Source organism: Gossypium hirsutum, chromosome A11 (genome assembly GCF_007990345.1).
Source record: "Gossypium hirsutum isolate 1008001.06 chromosome A11, Gossypium_hirsutum_v2.1, whole genome shotgun sequence".
NCBI classification, from domain to species: Eukaryota; Viridiplantae; Streptophyta; class Magnoliopsida; order Malvales; family Malvaceae; genus Gossypium; species Gossypium hirsutum.
In genome coordinates, this window is record NC_053434.1 from 2,774,638 (window position 1) to 2,794,249 (window position 19,612).

The window sequence follows — 19,612 nt, forward strand, 5'->3', positions numbered from 1 at the left end:
GAAATTGTCTGTTGAACCAACTGAATATGATATTCAAGTTACTAATCCGTTAGGACAAAATGTGATAGTAAATTTAGTGTGTCGAAATTGTCCACTGAAAATAAAAGGTTGTGAGTTCCCTGCTGATTTAATGTTGCTACCCTTTCGGGAATTTGATGTTATATTGGGAATGGATTGGTTGACAAAATATGATGCTGTGGTAAATTGTCGTGAGAAGCGGATCAGTTTGAAATGTCGGACAGGTGATATACTTTCTGTAGAGCCTGAGAATTCAAATGATGTTGTTAAAGTTATTTCAGCTTTTTCGGCTCAGAAGTTAATGCGGAAGGGTAATGAAGTATTTTTAGCTTACATCCTTGATACTCAAGGATCTGAACCAAAACTAGAACAGTTGCCGGTTGTTAATGAATTTCCTGACGTATTTCCTGAAGAATTATCGGGTTTACCACCAGATCGGGAAGTTGAATTTGTAATTGATGTAGTACCAGGGACAGCTCATATATCAATAACACCATACCGTATGGCACTAGCTGAGTTAAAAGAGCTGAAGACACAGTTGCAGAAATTACTAGACAAAGGGTTTATTAGATCGAGTATGTCACCTTAGGGTGCACCAGTTTTGTTCGTGAAAAGAAAGACGGATCTCTAAGACTGTGCATAGACTACAGGCAGCTAAACAGGGTTACAATTAAAAATAAATATCCTTTGCCTCGCATTGATGATTTGTTTGATCAGTTGAAAGGTGCTGCCGTGTTTTCAAAGATAAATCTTCGATCCGGATATTATCAACTGAAAGTTAAAGAATGAGATGTGCCGAAAACTGCCTTCAGAACTCGGTATGGTCATTACGAGTTTTTGGTAATGCCATTTGGTTTAACTAATGCCCCTGCTGCATTTATGGACTTAATGAATCGGATTTTTCAGCCTTATTTGGATAGATTTGTAGTTGTGTTTATTGATGACATACTGATCTATTCAAAGACAGAACCCGAGCATGCTCAACATTTAAGGATAGTGTTACAAACTTTGCTAGAAAAGCAATTATATGCAAAATTTAGCAAATGTGAATTTTGGCTTCATGAGGTGGGATTTCTGGGTCACATTGTTTCAGCCGAAGGGATTCGAGTAGATCCGAATAAAGTATCTGCAGTGGTAAATTGGAAAACTCCAAAGAATGTAACAGAAGTACGAAGTTTTCTGGGTTTAGCTGGATATTATCGCTGTTTTATTAAAAAAATTTCAATGATTGCTTCGCCTATGACATGATTGCTACAGAAGAATGTTAAGTTTGTGTGGTCTGACAAATGCCAGCAAAGTTTTGATCAGTTGAAGAATATGTTAACAAAAGCTCCATTGTTGACTCAACCAGAATCAGGAGTGCCATATGTTGTATACAGTGATGCATCTTTAAATGGTTTAGGTTGTGTGCTGATGCAGTCGGGAAAAGTGGTGGCATATGCTTCTCGGCAGCTAAAATCACACAAGAAGAATTATCCTACGCATGATTTGGAGTTGGCTGCAATTGTTTTTGCTTTGAAAATTTGGAGACATTATTTATATGGTGAAAAATGTTATGTGTATACAGATCATAAAAGTTTGAAGTATTTGATGACGTAGAAAGAATTGAATTTGAGACAGAGAAGATGGCTTGAGTTATTAAAAGATTATGACCTTGTTATCGATTATCATCCGGGGAAGGCTAATATAATTGCTGACGCACTCAGTCGGAAATCATCTTTGTTTACACTCTGGTCAATGAATGCCCATTTGTCTGTTAGTGAAGATGGATCTGTAATAGCGGAATTGAAAGCCAAACCTGTAATGGCGTAAATTCAATGTTATCGGAACAGTGGTTTCGTAACCACAAATCCAATTTAAAGAGAAATTTATTTCAATATTTTTGCTTGAAAATTTATATGATAGGAAAATCGTATGAAAATATTGATAGGAAAATTTTATCAATTTAGTGATTAGTTAGAAAAAGAAATTATTGAAGAAATTGGGTAAAATAAGGTATCGGGACCTCTATCTTGTAAAACCGAGTCAAAATAATTTTATAAATATTTATGAAATGTTATTAATGTGGTATTAAAATTTCGTTAGGAAATTTTAATGTTTGGGTAGTCAATTAAATGAAAAGGACTGAATTGTAATAGGTGTAAAAGTTGCTAGAGTGATTAAATAGCTTATTAGTCTAATGAGAAAGGATATAAAAGGTAATTAGACCCAAAATTTATTTGGGCTGGACGGCAAGGGTATGAAATCAGCAGAAAAATTGATAAATTAAGGGTAAAATTGGAATATTGCAAAATTAACTAAATAAAGCTAGGACTAAATAGGAAATATCTAGATTTCTCTTCATTTCTCTTCAATTCCAGCAGCTAAAAATGCCATAGGAGGGTTCTCTAAGCTGGTATTTCATAATTTTTGCACCAAGTGAGTTAATCCTTGCCTTTTTCTTGTAATTTTTGTGTTTCTAAGACTTTTACAACTTGATCCTACTATTAAATTCATTAGTTTTTGATTTCATGGATGAAATTTAAAGTCATCATGGTTGAGTGCTGTAAGTTTATGATGAAATAGAATGAAATTAAAGCTTTAATTTGTTTATGAGATGATTTTATTAGGCAATTTCAATGGAAATTGATTTTTGGCACCTAATTGTGAAAATGTTTGGAATTAAAGTCTATTGCTGAAATTCTGATTCCTAAAGGTTGTAAACTAGTTTAAGGTGATAGAATAAAATGTTAATTGAGAAAAATCAGCTCAATTGAGAGGCCAATTGAGTAGGGACGAAATTATCATTTATTAAAAGCTTAGGGGAAAAATGGTAATAAACAGCTTGCACTAAAACAGTTTGGACAGCAGCAGTAGACTAACTTTGAAAAATCACCAAAAATTGTAGGAATCAAATTAGAAGATGAAAAAAATATGGAATTAAAGCTTATTGAGTCTAGTTTCTCATAGAAGAAATATTGTAAGCAATGGATTTGTAAATTTTGAGATATAATGAATTTTGTGAGACAAGGTCAGAATGAATTCGGGTTCCCCTATTCTGACTTTGAAAAATTATAAAAATTTGAATAAAAATAATTAGGGACTTAAATTTATATGTCTAGAATTCTGAATGAGTCTATTTTTAATAGAAACAAACAAGAACATCATTTTAATTCTGTATAAAGAGATAATTTATTTTTAGTGAAGAAGGGTCAGAACTGTTAGACAACAGAACAGGGGTGACTTTGAAGAATAAACTGTACTGATTGGCTAAGCCAAAAATTCTGAAACTTTTATGGTAAAAATATATATGAGCCTAGTTTCATAGAAAATTAACGGATCTTAATTTGGAGTTCCGTAGCTCAAGTTATAAATAATTTAGTGACTATGACTCAAGTAGACAGCTTTGAATGAACTATAAATAATAGTTGAATTATAGAGAATATTGCATATGAACATGAAATGTATTAAATTGATAATTAAATTTATTTATTTAGATCCAGAAGATTCAAATACGAAGCTAGATCGAGGAAAGGAAAAAGTTCGGGATTAATAGATTTTTACTGTTTACAAACAAGTATCAAGGTAAGTTCATGTAACTTGAATTATATTCTTAAATGCTTGAAATGCATGTTTTTGATATGAATATGATTTGAATGTTCATTGTATGAAAATTTATGAAACATTGATATATTTGATAAAATGGGAAGAAATCCCGTTTGAATGAAAGGAAAATTCGATGGATCTCTGAAAAGGAATTGACGGTAAAAAGGATCTAGCCCGGACGGGTGATCCTATCTTGATATAGCCCTCCCGCAGAATATGTGTAAAATGGATTTAGCCCGGACGAGTAATCCGAATTAGGGTCTGAATTTAACCTGGACTGGTAATTCAGATCCAAGCTCATTAGAGTAATTGTCGTTGCAGGGGATTTAGCCTGGACTGGTAATCCCGCTGCAAGGTTGAGGTTCGCGGGAGTGTGCTCTCTGAAATGGATATGTGCGCACATGAATATGAATTGACGGACCCGAAATTGTACACTAAAAGTGTACCTCTGAAAATCCATCGAAATCCCGATAAATTCAACGGGATAAATATGAAAAATAATAAGGGAATGAAAATCATGGTATTGATGAGTACATCAATCATGGTATATATATATATTATTGATACATGGAAATTATTGTACTAACTTGAATGTTGAGTTTGTGCATGTTAGGGTAATAATGCATTGAATGGATATATGAATGTTTATTATATTGTATTGAAAATATTAGGTAAGTATAATTCTTGTTACATGAGCTTACTAAGCACAAAGTGCTTACCCCGTTTCCTTTTTCCCTGTTTTGTAGTGTTAAGAGCTCGAAGGTCGGATTTGGTCGGAGACACATCACACTGTCAACCTCAAGATTTCGGTATATAAAGAAACTTTATTTTGGAAATCAATGGCATGTATAAGCTAACAAAGTAAATGTTAACGTGAAATGAATGTAAAGTTAGCCATTAGTATGGTTAACAAACCTGGTTATAGATATGTGATGACGTTATCTTATATAAATGCATGAATCTATCATGAAAATATGTTGAATTGAAAAAAAAATTTAATTCGTAAACTCCGGTAATGCCTCGTACCCTATTCCGGCAATGAATACGGGTAGGGGTATTACAAAACCTATGTTTCTCCAACGAATTCGGGAGTTGCAAGATGAAGATTCAAAGTTGGTATTAAAGAAACAAATAGCTCGAGACAAGCAGGATTCAGAGTATAACATTGATGAGAATGGTATGTTATACTATCGTAAAAGAATTTGCGTTCCAAATAATTCAGACTTGAAAAATGATATTCTTTCTGAAGCTCACAGTAGTAGGTATTCTATTCACCCTGGAAGTACAAAAATGTATTGTGATTTGAAACAGATGTATTGGTGGCCTGGTATGAAAAGGGAAATTTGTGAGTTTGTAGCAAAGTGTTTAATATGTCAACAGGTGAAAGCAGAACATCAGGTACCGACGGGTTTATTACAACCTATTATGATTCCAGAGTGGAAGTGGGAACATGTTACGATGGATTTTGTATCCGGGTTACCTGTGACCCCGAAGAAGAAAGATTCAATCTGGGTAATTGTCGATAGATTGACAAAATCAGCACATTTTATTCCAGTCAGAACAGATTTTCCACTGGAGAAGTTAGCAGAATTGTATATCTCTGAGATTGTGAGGTTACATGGGGTTCCAACATCCATTATTACGGATCGAGATCCAAGGTTTACATCGAGGTTTTGGAGCAAACTACAAGAAGCTTTAGGTACAAAGATAAATTTTAGTACCGCTTTTCATCCTCAAACTGATGGGCAATCAGAGCGGGTAATTCAGATTTTGGAAGACATGTTGAGATGTTGTATACTTGAGTTTGGTGGTAGTTGGGAAATGTAACAGCCAAATTTTTCAGTGGTGTCGGAAACAGTGATTCGAGATCACTAAATCCGACGAGTAAGTTTAGAAATTTTAACAAATAATAATTATAGGCCAAGCGCCAACTTAAAAGAATTATTTTTAATTAGTGAATTTTGTGATTTTAAAAGAATTAATCAGGTAAATTTGGTTGAAAAGGAGGTATCGAGACCTCGTATTTATAAACCAAGCCATAAATATTTTTATAAATATTTATGGAGTGTTATTAAGTTAGTATTAAAGTTTCGTTAGAAAATTTTAACGTTTGGTTAGTCAATTAATTAAAAAGGACTAAATTGAAAATAGTGCAAAATTTATTAAATTGTGATTAAATAGTTTAAGTGATTAAAAAGGAGGGATTTAAAAGGGAATTGGACCCAAATCGTATGGGCTGGACGGTTGGGCAATAAAATCAGCAAAAAAGACAAGGAGAAACAAGGACAAAATGGGAAATTTTGCAAATTAAACATATAAAACAAGACAAATTTGAAAAATCTAGAGATATCATCATTTTTCTTCAGCAAAAACGCCATGGGAGGTCTGAAAGCTGCTGGTTTTTCATACTTTGACATATGTGAGTTCAATTATTACCCTTTTCTTTGAGATTTTTATGTTTTTGTGACTTTTACAATTAGGTCCAAGTGTTTAATTCATTAGTTTTTGATTTTATGAACAAAGTTAAAAGCTATCATTGATAATTGTTAGCTGTTTATGATGAAATAAAATGAATTTGAAGCTTTGATTTTGTTGTTTGATGATTTTATCAAGTAATTTCAATAGAAATTGATTTTAGGACCTAATTGTGAAAAAGTTGTGAGTTAAGGTTTAGTGTTAAAATTATGATTTTTAAAGATTGTGTAATAGTTTAGAATGATGGAATAAAATGTTAATTGAGAAAAAATAGCTTAATAGATGGGCTAATTAAGCAATGACTGAATTGTATTACCTTTGAAATTTAGAGGAAAAATGGTAATAAACATCTTGAACTAAAACAATATTGGACAGCAGAAGTAGAGTAACTTTGAAAAATCACCATAAATTGTAGAAATCGAATTAGAAGATGAATAAAATATTAAATTAAAGCTTATTGAGTCTAGTTTTTCATAGAAGAAACGGTGTAAGCAATGGATTTGTAAATTATGAGATATAATGAATTTTGTGAGACAATGTTAGAATGAATTCGGGTTCCCCTGTTTTGATTTTGGAAAATCACCAAAAATTGGATAAAATTAATTAGAGCCTCAAATTTATATGCTTAGAATCCTTAATGAGTCTATTTTCAATATAAATCAATGGGAACATTATCCGAGTTTTTTACTGTGATATAATTAATTTTTAGTGAAGAGAGGTCGGAACTGTTGGATAGTGAAACAGGGGAAACTTAAATGAATAAACTGTACTAATTGGCTAAACCAAAAATTCTTAAATTTTATGGTGGAATGATATGTGAGTCTAGTTTTAGGGAAAATTTACGGATCTTAATTTTGAGCTCTGTAGCTCAAATTATAAATAATTGAGCGACTATGACTCGTGTGAACAGATTGATGTGAGCATTAATAAGTAAATTGTGAAATCGTACTTACAAGAATGTTATATACATTAAGGATGTGGAATGGAGAGGAGGAGGAGGAAAAATATATATGAATATTCAGTTAGCATGGCTAATTTGCATGTTTTAAGCTCATGGACTAAATTGAATAAAAGTAAAACTTTAGGGGCAATTTTGTAAAAATGTCAAAATGACTAAATTGAAGGGAATAAATTGTTTTATTATCTAAATTAATAAATTAAATGAAATTATCAATTTAAGATTGAGTGAAATTTGGGAAAATGGTAAATTACCAATATGCCCCTAAATCTTGGTATTTCTGCAATTTAGTCAGGTAGGTTCGGATACCCTGAATGAGCATGTAAATATGAAAATTTAAGTATTGTATCGTATTTTATATGATACTTTGAATTGAATATATGAAAAGGATGTTACATGAAACATGAAAATGAATACTAAATAATATAAATTAATTAAAATTATTCTGAAAATTTTGGTAATGCCTCGTATCCTATCTCGGTCTTAGGTACGGGTATGGGGTATTACAGGAAAAGTATTTACCACTGGCCGAATTTGCTTACAACAACAGTTATCAATCCAGTATAAAGATGGCGCCATTTGAAGCTTTATATGGAAGAAAATGTAAGACTCCATTGCATTGGTTAGAATTGAGTGAATCCAAGTTAGTGGGGGTCGATTTAATTCGGGAAACTGAAGAAAAGGTTCGGATTATCCGAGATTGTCTGAAAGCTGCTTCAGATCGTCAGAAATCATATGCTGACTTGAAAAGAAGAGAAATAGAGTTTAATGTGGGTGATCAGGTGTTCTTAAAGGTGTCGCCGTGGAAAAAAGTATTACGATTTGGCAGAAAAGGAAAACTAAGTCCAAGATTTATTGGACCATACGAGATTATTGAAAGAGTCGACCCTGTAGCATATCAGTTAGCTTTACCTCCAGAGCTTGAGAAGATTCATAATGTATTCCATGTGTCTATGCTGAGACGTTATAGATCAGACCCTTCACATGTGATTCCGCATACAGAAATTCAGCTTCAGTCAGATATGACTTATTCAGAAGAACCAGTAAAGATTTTAGCTCGAGAAATTAAAGAACTGCGGAATAAAAAGGTACCATTAGTTAAAGTGTTGTGGCATCGACATGGTGTGGAGGAAGTAACCTGGGAAATAGAGGAATCAATGAAAGCACAATATCTTTACCTATTTTCAGGTAACAAATTTCGAGGACGAAATTTCTTAAGAGGGGGAGAATTGTAATAGCCTAAATTTTCAATGGTGTCGGAACAGTGATTCGAGAATACTAAATCCGACAAATGAGTAGAAAAATATTAATAATTTAGTGAATATAAGTTAAATGTGAAGTTAGGAAAATTTTTGAAATAGCGAATAGTGTACTAGAAATAAATATTAAAAAAAAATTTAGAATCCAAAATGAGGAATCGAGAGTTTGAAAATTTTTAAAACGAGCCATAAATATTTTTATAAATATTTATGGAGTGTTAATAAGTTAGTAATAAAGTTTCGTCAAGAAATTTTAAAGTTTCGATGGTTAATTGAATAAAAAGGACTAAATTGTAACAAATATAAATTTATGAAGAATGATTAAATAGCTTAAATGATAAAAGAAAGAGGGTTTAAAAGGCAAATAGACCCAAGGTCTATTTGGGCTGGACGGCAAGGGGTTTGAAATCAGCAGGAAAATTGATGAATTAAGGGAAAATTGGAATATTGCAAAATTAACTAAATAAAGCTAGGACTAAATAGGAAATATCTAGATTTCTCTTCATTTCTCTTCAATTCCAGCAGCTAAAAACGCCATAGGAGGGTTCTATAAGCTGGTATTTCATAATTTTTGCACCAATTGAGTTAATCCTTGCCTTTTTATTGTAATTTTTGTGTTTCTAAGACTTTTACAACTAGGTCCTACTATTAAATTCATTAATTTTTGATTTCATGGATGAAATTGAAAGTCACCATGGTTGAGTGCTGTAATTTTATGATGAAATAGAATGAAATTAAAGCATTAATTTGTTTATGAGATGCTTCTATTACGTAATTTCAATAGAAATTGATTTTTAGGACCTAATTGTGAAATGTTTGGAATTAAAGTCTATTTCTGAAATTTTTATTCCTAAAGGTTGTAAACTAGTTAAAGGTGGTAGAATAAAGTGTTAATTGAGAAAAATCAGTTCAATTGAGAGGCTAATTGAGTAGGGACGAAATTGTTATTTATTAAAAGCTTAGGGGAAAAATGGTAATAAACAGCTTGCACTAAAACAGTTTGGACAGCAGCAGTAGACTAACTTTGAAAAATCACCATAAATTGTAGGAATCGAATTAGAAGATGAACAAAATATGAAATTAAAGCTTATTGAGTCTAGTTTCTCATAGAAGAAACGGTGTAAATCATGAGATATAATTAATTTTGTGAGACAAGGTCAGAATGAATTCGAGTTCCCCTATTCTGACTTTGAAAAATCATAAAAAATTTAATAAAAATAATTAGGGACTTAAATTTATATGTCAAGAATTCTGAAAGAGTCTATTTTCAAAAGAAACAAACGGGAATATCATCCGAATTCTGTATGAAGAGATAATTAATTTTTAGTGAAGAAAGGTTAGAACTGTCAGACAGCAGAATAGGGGTGAATTTAAAGAATAAACTGTAATTATTGGCTAAACCAAAAATTCTAAAAATTTTATGATAAGAAGATATGTGAGTCTAGTTTCAGTGAAAATTAGAGGATCCTAATTTGGAGTTCTGTATCTCAAGATAAAAATAATTTAGTGACTATGACATGGATGGACAGCATTGAATATACATAGGTAAATAGTAAAATTGCAGATAATGTTACTTATAAGCGGGTTATAAACATTAAGGATATGAAATAGAATGAATGTGAAGTCAATACTGATAAGTGAAAATTTTATATTATAGATCAAGAAATTGAGGATAAACGAGGAAAAGAGAAAATTCCGAAATAGTTCAAGAAATCTCTACAACTACTGCAAATTGTTCCGGGTAAGTTCGTACGGTTAAATTATTAAATTTCAATGTTATTTTATGAATGGTGATTAATATTTATGTATGTTAATTGTTGAAAATAATTAAATCATGTACAAAAGTTACAAAATTGAACTGAGTAATTCGGAGGAACGGAACGCAGGAAATGAGTACGATCGTTCGTTGAAAAAGATGAATTGACGGTAAATTACCCAAGTAAACCGAGATTCAACATTTGTTGCGAACTCTCGTGTTTGCTTTCTGTTTAGCTCTTACGAGCTTCCGTTAACTCATATGAGTTTCAGTTAACCCTTTTGGGGTTTCAGTTCAGCTCTGATGAGCTTCAGTTAGCCTTCGGGCTTCCGTTTAGCACTTATGTGCTTCAGTTAGCCTTCGGGCTTCCGTTTAGCACTTTTGTGCTTCAGTTAGATTTCGGGTATTAGATCACGATATACTCAAATCCGTAAGTCGTTCCTTAAATTGACAAGTCAGTAAGTCGTAATTGTAACATGTGGAAAAAGAAATGTAAATAATGTTATTATTATTTTTGAGCTCAATTAAGTAAATTATTTTTAAAATGAGATTATGATTTACAGGATGAAAGTAACTTACTTGAAATATCCATATGATTTGAATTTTTGAAACTAATATTGGTAAGGTTTATGGTTTAAGCCGACGAACTTACTAAGCTATAGTTAGCTTACCTGTAAAGTTTATTTCTCTTTGTAGATTAACGGGAGGGTCAGAGGATCGGATCATCACGCTCAAGTCACACTATCTCGATTTTTCGGTAGATTTTGTTATAAATACTTTAAATGGTTTATATGGCATGTATAGGAGCTGATGTGACTATGATTTGTATCAACTCATGAATATATTAGTTAAGTTAATATAAGTTGATATATGATATGAATGGAAATTAATTAAGATGTTTAAATACTACTTGAAAGTATGAATGGATATAATGTTAGATAAAATAAGGATTAGTGATATTGTTATAAGACGAATATGATTTGGATGAAGATTGTATTTGTTGAGTTGTTGTTGTGTTGAGTTAGTTGCAAATTTGAAATTGCAGGGAAGGTTAGATGTTTCTAAAGGGATTATATTGAAATTTTTTTTAAAAAATAATTATTATCATTATATTACGAAAAATTTTCGGAGTACTTGAATAAGTTCCTATTCATTTATAATACATGATTTAGGCCTCGAGGGTTCATAAAACAGACTTAATGATTTAATTTTAATATATTTGTTGTTTATTCATAAAATTGTTTGTAAATTAACCAATATGTTCGGTAACGCCTCATAACCCTATTCCGGCGACGGTTTGGGATTAGGGGGTGTTACACGAATGCTCACAACACAACCAAAAATAAAAAATATGCTTCATGAGTTAAGGTATAATCAAGAAGAACCCATGAACATCAAAATAGAAGCAAAGTACCAAGAACTTACCTTCAATTTTCCTCCTCCTAGTGACCGAATATTCAAGGGTTCCCTCCCCTATTTGCTCTCTCAATTTTTGGCTATGAAGAACCAAGAATGAACAAAAACCTTCCTTTACTTCCCTTTTGTTATTCTTATTATTCTTTATTCCTAAACATTTTATGACACAAAATGGCATATATTAATTTGTGCCATACCTATGCCATAACTTCAATAAAAAATTTTGCACATGTTGTTCATCATGACCATCATCCATTATAACTATTATAATGCTAAAATACATATATTATCTAATACCCATCACCTTGGCCGGCCACTACACATAAAATGGGAGGTTTGACATGCAAATCCTCCTATTCTGCACTACTATTTATTTGGCTACTACAAATTAGCCTATAGCATTTTCAGAAATTTTCACATAAGTCCTATTTCATAATTTCACTCACAAATGACAAAATCAAAGCATGAAATTTTCACACATGCACTTTCACATGTAATAATCACAGAATATAACATTTAATTATTTTTGTGACTCAATTTTGTGGTCCCGAAACCATTTCCCGACTAGGGTCAAATTAAGGCTGTCATAGGACTAAACTGTTAAAATGTGAAATGTTAGGGGCCAATGTGCAAAATTTCCATTTATGTGTTTTTGGATTGAAATGAATGAATGTGTGATTAAATTAGTTAAATTTTAATTTATATAGATCAAGAACAAAAGAAATCGAATTTAGATCAGGAGAAGTCAAAAGTTGTGGAATAGTCACTTCGATTCGTTTGTTTCCGTATGAGGTAAGTTCATATGCAAATAAACGTATTTCAATTGAATAATATATGTTTTTTTGTTGTGGAAATGTATTGAATTGCTATGAGAGCTGAATAATTGAATCTAAGAAAGTATCGATAATGTTACGACATCCGAAAGCCCCGTACAAACCATAGGAATAGTATAGGATACATATGTCATGACATAGGATTCTGAAGTGTGATATCGTGTAAGACCACGTCTGGGACGTTGGCATTGACTTGAGATTTACATGTAAGACCATGTCTAAGACATCGACATAATATATGATTTCGTGTAAGACCTTGTCTGGGACAGTGGCATCGATATTTGATTACATGTAAGACCACGTCTGGGACGTTGGTATTGTACGAGCTTTCCGAGCTATCTGAGTATCCTTATTGTTTTCGAACGGTTCAACGTGCATTATTAAGAAATAAATAATCAAGTAAATGTGTATCCGATTCAAGTACGTACGAAAGGTATATAAAATTTGGCAATGAGAAGTAAGAATGAAAATGATCATTTGAGATGTGAACTATATGAAAATGTGATGTGTTTATAAGCAAGTGATTATGAACAATTAAGCTATATGAGAAATATGATATTGCAATTGTATTTTGCCATGATTCATATGTATGAATTGGTTTATAATTGTTTATGTGATAAGTTTATTTGTATATGGCTTACTAAGCTTTGGAAAGCTTACTTTGTGTGTTTTTCAATTGTTTTATAGATTATCGAAGCTATTGTGAGCTCAGGGATCATCAAGGATTGTCGTCACACTATCAAACGATATTTTGGTACTTTTGAAGTTGTAAATATTAATATATGGCATGTATAGGCTAGTGATGTTATGATATGTGCTATGTGTATTTCTAACTATGTGATATGGCATGAATATGATTGAGACTATAGGATTTGTCTTGGTATAGACTATGTGATGAAAAAAAATGATGTAATTGATGTATATATATATGGTCTTGTGTGAATGGGCATTTTGGTATAATTTGGTAGTTGAAATGGTATGCTTCGATATGAAATTGAGTATGAAATTGATAAGTGATATGGTGGATTGAATTATGCATGTTTTGGTTATGGTTTTGGTTGCAATTTGGTCATGAATTATGCTTTGATTGATACTTGTAGGGATGACCCTTTTTAGGTGGCATGTTGGCACTATAAATGGCCTATTTTTGTCCACACGAGCAGAGATACGGGCGTGTGTCTCAGCCGTGTATGACACACGGTCTTGATACACGGGCGTGTGTCCCTTGAGGTACCCTTTCGAAATAAGTTAGTATACCCCCTTGTTGACACACGGTCTGGCATGTAGGCGTGTCATGTGGCTGTGTGGATAAGTCAGTATGTATACCCTGTTTTGCCACGACCTAGAGACATTGGCGTGTCTAATGCCGTATGAGGCACATGGCCTGTTCACACGGGCGTGTGACCCCTGTAACTTAGAAAAAAATTGTTAAGTTTCGAGAAATTTTATACGAGATCGGTTTAATCCAGGATCTTTTCCAAAGTATACTTAAGGTCTCGTAGACCTATTTAAGGGACATTGTGAATATGATTGGATGTGATTTGATAATGTGTAAGCTATGTATGTGATATGTTTGTAATATGTGGTGAATGGTTTGGTAATGCCTCTTAACCCTAGTCCGATGACGAATAAGGGTTAGTGGTGTTACATTAAATCAAATTTTTTATATTTAAGGAACTATAATATAATTTCACTATTATTAATTTAAAATTTTATAAATTATAAAAGAGTGTAAATGATTTTTTTTTCATTTGAGGTCCGAGCATCTGCCAACTCCTGACTTTGCTATGTTAGTTAATTTCTAATTTAATTTTTGCGCATATAGAAAAATAAACAATTCTTACTAGTAGGGGTATTCATAGTTCGGTTAAAACCGAATTAATCGATTAATGATTTTTTAAAGTTTTAGTTATCAGTTAATTCGATTCAAAATTGAATAATTAACCAAAATAAATAATATATATTATATATAATATGTTTTTATATTAGCAATATATTTTTTGAACTATTATTTTTTATATTAATCAAAATAAATAATATATAATATATTTTTAAACTATTACAAAAAATATCATTAGCAATATATATTTTTAATATATTTTATATTCATTTTAACCCCCCAAAAAAATTATATATATAGATTTCGATTCAGTTAACAATTAAATATTTTTATATTTTGGATAGTTCAATTCAATTAATAACCGAATCGACCATTTGAATATCCTTATCTACGGGGAAGGTCATTGGAAAACTTTACTCCATTGGGCCTAAATTTCGAATGTGCGTTGCTAGACTGGGCTAAATTGCTAAGAAGCTTCAAATTGGGCAAACCCCCAATCTCTCCATTGATTTTATTTCGATTAAACCGTATTCTAGAAAACGAAGAACATGCAAAATTCATTTTCATGGACATTTAACGGAATAAAATATCACACATCTCATGCGTACATTCATCTAGTTTTGCACGGTTCAAATTCTCATAATTTATATATACTTCAAAAAAGACAAATATAAAATCATTAGAGTTAATATTTGGTTTCCCATGTGTAAGCGACCCACTTGAGAGAAAAAGAACTTTTGATTGGCTTAAGCTCATAATGGAATAAAATAATGAAATAGCCTCAGTCGTCAAAATGTTTTATTTTATTATTTTTAGAAAAGTCTTATAGGAATTTGAAGACAGGTAATTCAAAAAAAAAACAGCAGCAAGCAGCAATAGATAAATAAATAGAGGTAGTCATTGGATGTCGCGTGTCCCCGTGACTTTCTTCCTATCGAACGGTACACGTCAGCTCATCACAGATGTCTCTTTCCTTCACCTTGTGTATATTTATATAAATTAAATCTCGTATTATCTCTTTTGGATCAAATCAAAATGCCACAACTCTGATGTCTGCTTTGTCTCTCCCATCCTTAAGCTGTACTTCCTCTTCTACCTATCCATTTTCCATTTCACTCAATTCTTCTTTTTCTTCTATAATTCCGTTTCAGCGAGTGAAACTGTTTGGATCTACTTCTAAAGCAACGACCAGGAGTTTCTTCTTGACAGCTAAGGCAATGGCTGAGCTCGTTAAAGATAAGGAATCCGGTGTCGCCGCTGCTGGAGGCGGCGAGATGGACATTGAGCATTCCCGTACCTTCCTTGAAGCTCGCTCTGAGGAAGGTCTGCTTTCTTTTTAGCTCTCTCCCCCTTTTGTGTTTTTAAAATAATGCTTTTCTATTTGTTTAAGCAAATGAAGTTTCCAATATTTTAAATAATACAGCATGATTTATTTATTTTATTCTTGTGTATTTCCGAAGAATGGAAACATATATAAATAATTATATATTATGAGGTTTGAAAGGGAATTAGTCATAAAAACTTGTGAAAGTAAAATTTGTTCTATTTTGAGTTGTTCAAAGATTACGTGATGACTGACCTGTTTTTTGGAGTGTAGAAGAATGTATCAAATTCTAAATTGCTTGCATCAAAAACAGCCTTTAAGAAAAGGTCCATTTTGTTTTGTTTTTGTTTTTGTTTTTTTTTTTTGCTCACTTAAATGGATTAAGTTCATGCAGCTGTAATATAAATCTTTTTAATGTCTTTCCAAGAAGCTTGGAAGTAAAACAATTTGATGCAGAGATTATGCAAAGATTAAAGAAAGTAACAGCTACACTCCAAAGCAATTCTTAGCTTCATGCCAGAATTTGCTTCGTAGGAGTCTTTATTGATTTGAGAATTATATGAAAGGATGTCTAGATATGAGTAAGATGGTTGGAAGTAAAATTCACTGGACTACACGCTCTGTTATTGATAATAGCTTTTTATTTATTCAATGACATACTCCAGTATTATAAGAAGCTCTTTTAGCCAAATTAACTTTAACTACATTTATTTATGGTTCCAAAATTGAACTAGAGTGTTGGTTTTATTCTCTTATACTGCTTATTTGTCTACAGAACTCCTATCTGGAATTAAGAAGGAAGTAGAAGCAGGAAGGTTACCTCCAAATGTTGCAGCAGGAATGGAAGAATTCTATCGGAATTATAAAAATGCTGTAAACTGCTAAACTGGAACTCTTACTTCAGTTCACATTAATGTATGTTCTACTCTGCATGTAATATGTTGGTCTAGAAAATGTTGGCAGATATAACATCATATGTTAGCGTTGTGCTTTTACACCAAATGCACTATTTATACTGGCTTATGCTACACTGTGTTATGAGAACAGGTACTTGAACTTCATAATGTGATATTAACTTCTTTACAAATTTTTCATTGCACTTTGAAAATCTTGGTGGAAGTGTATCCAGTCAAACTACATGTTTTCAATAGTATATCCCTTAAATGATTGCAATATTTGGGCTAACATGTTGACTCAATGCTTGACTTTTACCTGTATATCTGAAACTTAAAAGAGAACCCATTTTTTTTTCTTTTGCACGTCACAACATTTAGATTTTCCAAAGTGGAGATCCTGCTGCTGCTGAAACTGTGTTGTCGAACATGGCTGTAGCACTTGACCTGATGCTTTTGGATGTAAAGGTAATTGTTCTATGATGCTCTTTCAAGATGAGACTGCAGTTTGTAACATATATGAACTTCCTTTCTCAGATACTGCATACAAATCATAAGTTTTTATGAACTTCTACATGAAATATGACGGTAGCTTTTCAGGATCCTTTTGTCTTTCAACCCTACCACAAAGCTTTACGGGAGCCATTTGACTACTACATGTTTGGTCAAAATTATATTCGGCCTTTGATTGATTTCAGGTAAGTGGACGACTTCCATACTGTCCTCTAATTGTGAAGGAATATATAGTTTCTCATTGCTAGTAAGTCCTGTTCATTATGTAAAATAATATTGTTCATATTCTGATCACACAAGGATGCATTTGTTACCTTCCATAACATTCATCTATTACGTTCGTTGCAGAAATTCATACGTTGGTAATCATTCTCTTTTCTATGAAATAGAGGAGAAGCTTAAGCAGGTGATAACGCTCAGTTTTCCCTCATAGTTTCTTCTGCAATTACTTCTGGACTTATATCTTACTGTTTTATGGGTCTTAATTGCAATTTCTTTTGGCACAAGTAAAAGTGGTGATAAGAGTTTTTAATATGCAGCTGGGACTTGGAATGTGTGTAGTACTACTAGTTATATATTTTCCATTTTAGCTAACCTTTTTGGGTTTAACTGTTCAATTGCTTGCAGGGTCACAATGTCGTACTTTTTTCAAATCATCAAACTGAAGCTGACCCAGCCGTCATTGCACTGTTGCTTGAGAAAACAAATCCACATATTGCCGAGAACCTGGTGATTCCCCCATAATTTCCATTCCAAGCATTCCATAGTAGTCGTTATCGTTGTGTTTAATCATAATTTCTGTTTATGCCGCAGATCTATGTTGCAGGAGATAGAGTCATAACAGATCCTCTTTGCAAGCCTTTCAGCATGGGAAGGTACTCAAATAGTTACTGAGTTTTCACTTGATTCTGTCAAGATATGCTAAAGTACCACTGACAAAAGAAAAACTTGTACCAAATTCATTTTAGAAACCTTATATGCGTGTACTCCAAAAAGCACATGTTTGATGTTCCTGAGCTTGCTGATATGAAAAGAAAAGCCAACATACGAAGTTTAAAAGAGATGGCTTTGCTGCTAAGGTACCTTAATGCCATTGTAATATTAACATCCTTGAATCTACGCTCTGATTTTTACAACAAATATGTAGCCTAAGACCAAAAACTTCGTATCATTATAGGACTGGCTCGAAATTAGTATGGATTGCACCAAGTGGCGGCCGGGACCGTCCAGATCCTGTTACAGGAGAATGGAATCCAGTAAGTGAGAAATGGGTAAAAGCTGCTTTCATTATCAGCTTGCTCCATTTATAGACAGACTAATATAAGGATGAATCAGGCACCCTTTGATTCTTCATCAGTGGACAATATGAGAAGGCTGATAGAAAGTTCAGGTGCTCCAGGGCATATGTATCCCTTGGCTCTATTGTGCTATGACATTATGCCCCCTCCATCCAAGGTGTGTATTTTGCTTTGCCAGTTTTGTTCATAATATTTATGTTTTCTCTTGTGATTCAATGGGTTTCTTTTTAAAGGTGGAAAAAGAAATTGGAGAAAGAAGAATCATAAGCTTTCATGGGGCTGGATTATCAGTAGCTCCAGAAATTGCTGCTAATTGTGAAAAGTCTGAAGAGGTTGGTTGCATTGGGTTGTGTTACGTTATGTTATACATATGGTTTATAGAAGTTGGAATATGGTATTTGATATTGAGCAAATTTGCCCTCTCAAAAGAAGCTGAACAAATTAGTCCTTGTTAAATTTAAAAGTGAGTAACTAAAGATAATTAATATCTTTTTTTACTTTTTCCTTTAGTTTATCTTACTAATAAAAAAATTTGCCTTAAATATTTATATATTTTGTCAATTTGATGCTGATTTTAAAATTTTCAACAATTTTTTTAGAAATCTAAAAACAGTTTGTACTGAATATTTTAGAACCAGGACTAAATTGACAAAATTTGTAAAGATTGATGGTTAAATTTATTAGTATACCAATCAAAATTAGGATAAATTGACAGAAAAAATAAATGTTCTTATTAATTGTTCTTAGTTTCTTACTTTTGAAATTGACAAGGACTAAATTGTATCAATTTTTTTTGAAAAACCAATTTATTTAATATCAAAATTGAGTTACATGCATCTTGTGTGTGTTACACTTATTGCTTGAAAACAGCATCTGTGATTGCGGGCTGAGAGTTGGCTTTTCCTTTTCCTTTTCCTTTTGGGATGAGCAGGTTAAGGATGTATATACACAAGCTCTATACAAGTCTGTGACAGAGCAATACAATGTCCTCAAATCAGCCATACATGGAAAACAAGGGTTAGAGGCATCCACTGCAGGTATAGCTTTGTCTCAGCCATGGAACTAGTTTATAGTTGAAACCATGTCAAGTTATCAACGTAACTGCACCCAAAGAGGTAGCCATAGGCAATTCTTACATTACGTGTGTATCATGTTTGACCTCCGTGCCTATTCAAATTTGATGTTTTACGTCATGACATATTTTGGAGTGACGAGGTCCAATAATTATTCATTTTCTTTTAATCGTTATGGCTCTCTTTTCAATGTGAGAAGAGAGATGCATCAAAATTGTGTTAATAGTCTTGGATTTAGTGTTAAACGAAGATATGTCGTTTGGGTTGTATTCATTGTTTATCTGAATTGGATAGAATTACTTTGATCAAAACCGATTGATAGATGAGATTAAACTGATTGAATCATAAACCACTCATAATTAGTAAAATAG

At 32.4% G+C, this 19,612-nt stretch overlaps 1 protein-coding gene across 3 annotated transcripts; it reads left to right on the top strand.

The window, feature by feature from the left end:
- The first annotated feature begins 14,824 nt into the window (after positions 1 to 14,824).
- LOC107942645 (glycerol-3-phosphate acyltransferase, chloroplastic) lies at positions 14,825 to 19,552 on the top strand. Of its 3 annotated transcripts, none has more exons than XM_041080550.1 (13): positions 14,825 to 15,104; positions 15,292 to 15,463; positions 16,240 to 16,337; positions 16,739 to 16,825; positions 16,958 to 17,055; positions 17,219 to 17,276; positions 17,498 to 17,599; positions 17,684 to 17,745; positions 17,839 to 17,949; positions 18,048 to 18,126; positions 18,206 to 18,325; positions 18,402 to 18,500; positions 19,100 to 19,552. In XM_041080550.1, the coding sequence occupies exons 1-13, from the start codon at positions 15,045 to 15,047 to the stop codon at positions 19,232 to 19,234; spliced, it is 1,281 nt and encodes a 426-aa protein (XP_040936484.1). In that variant the 5' UTR covers positions 14,825 to 15,044; the 3' UTR covers positions 19,235 to 19,552. The 3 variants fall into 3 exon arrangements, with proteins under 3 accessions (XP_040936484.1, XP_016731837.1, XP_016731836.1); XM_016876348.2 differs by having other exon boundaries at positions 14,825 to 15,081; XM_016876347.2 differs by having other exon boundaries at positions 15,054 to 15,463.
- The last annotated feature ends 60 nt before the right edge of the window (positions 19,553 to 19,612 follow it).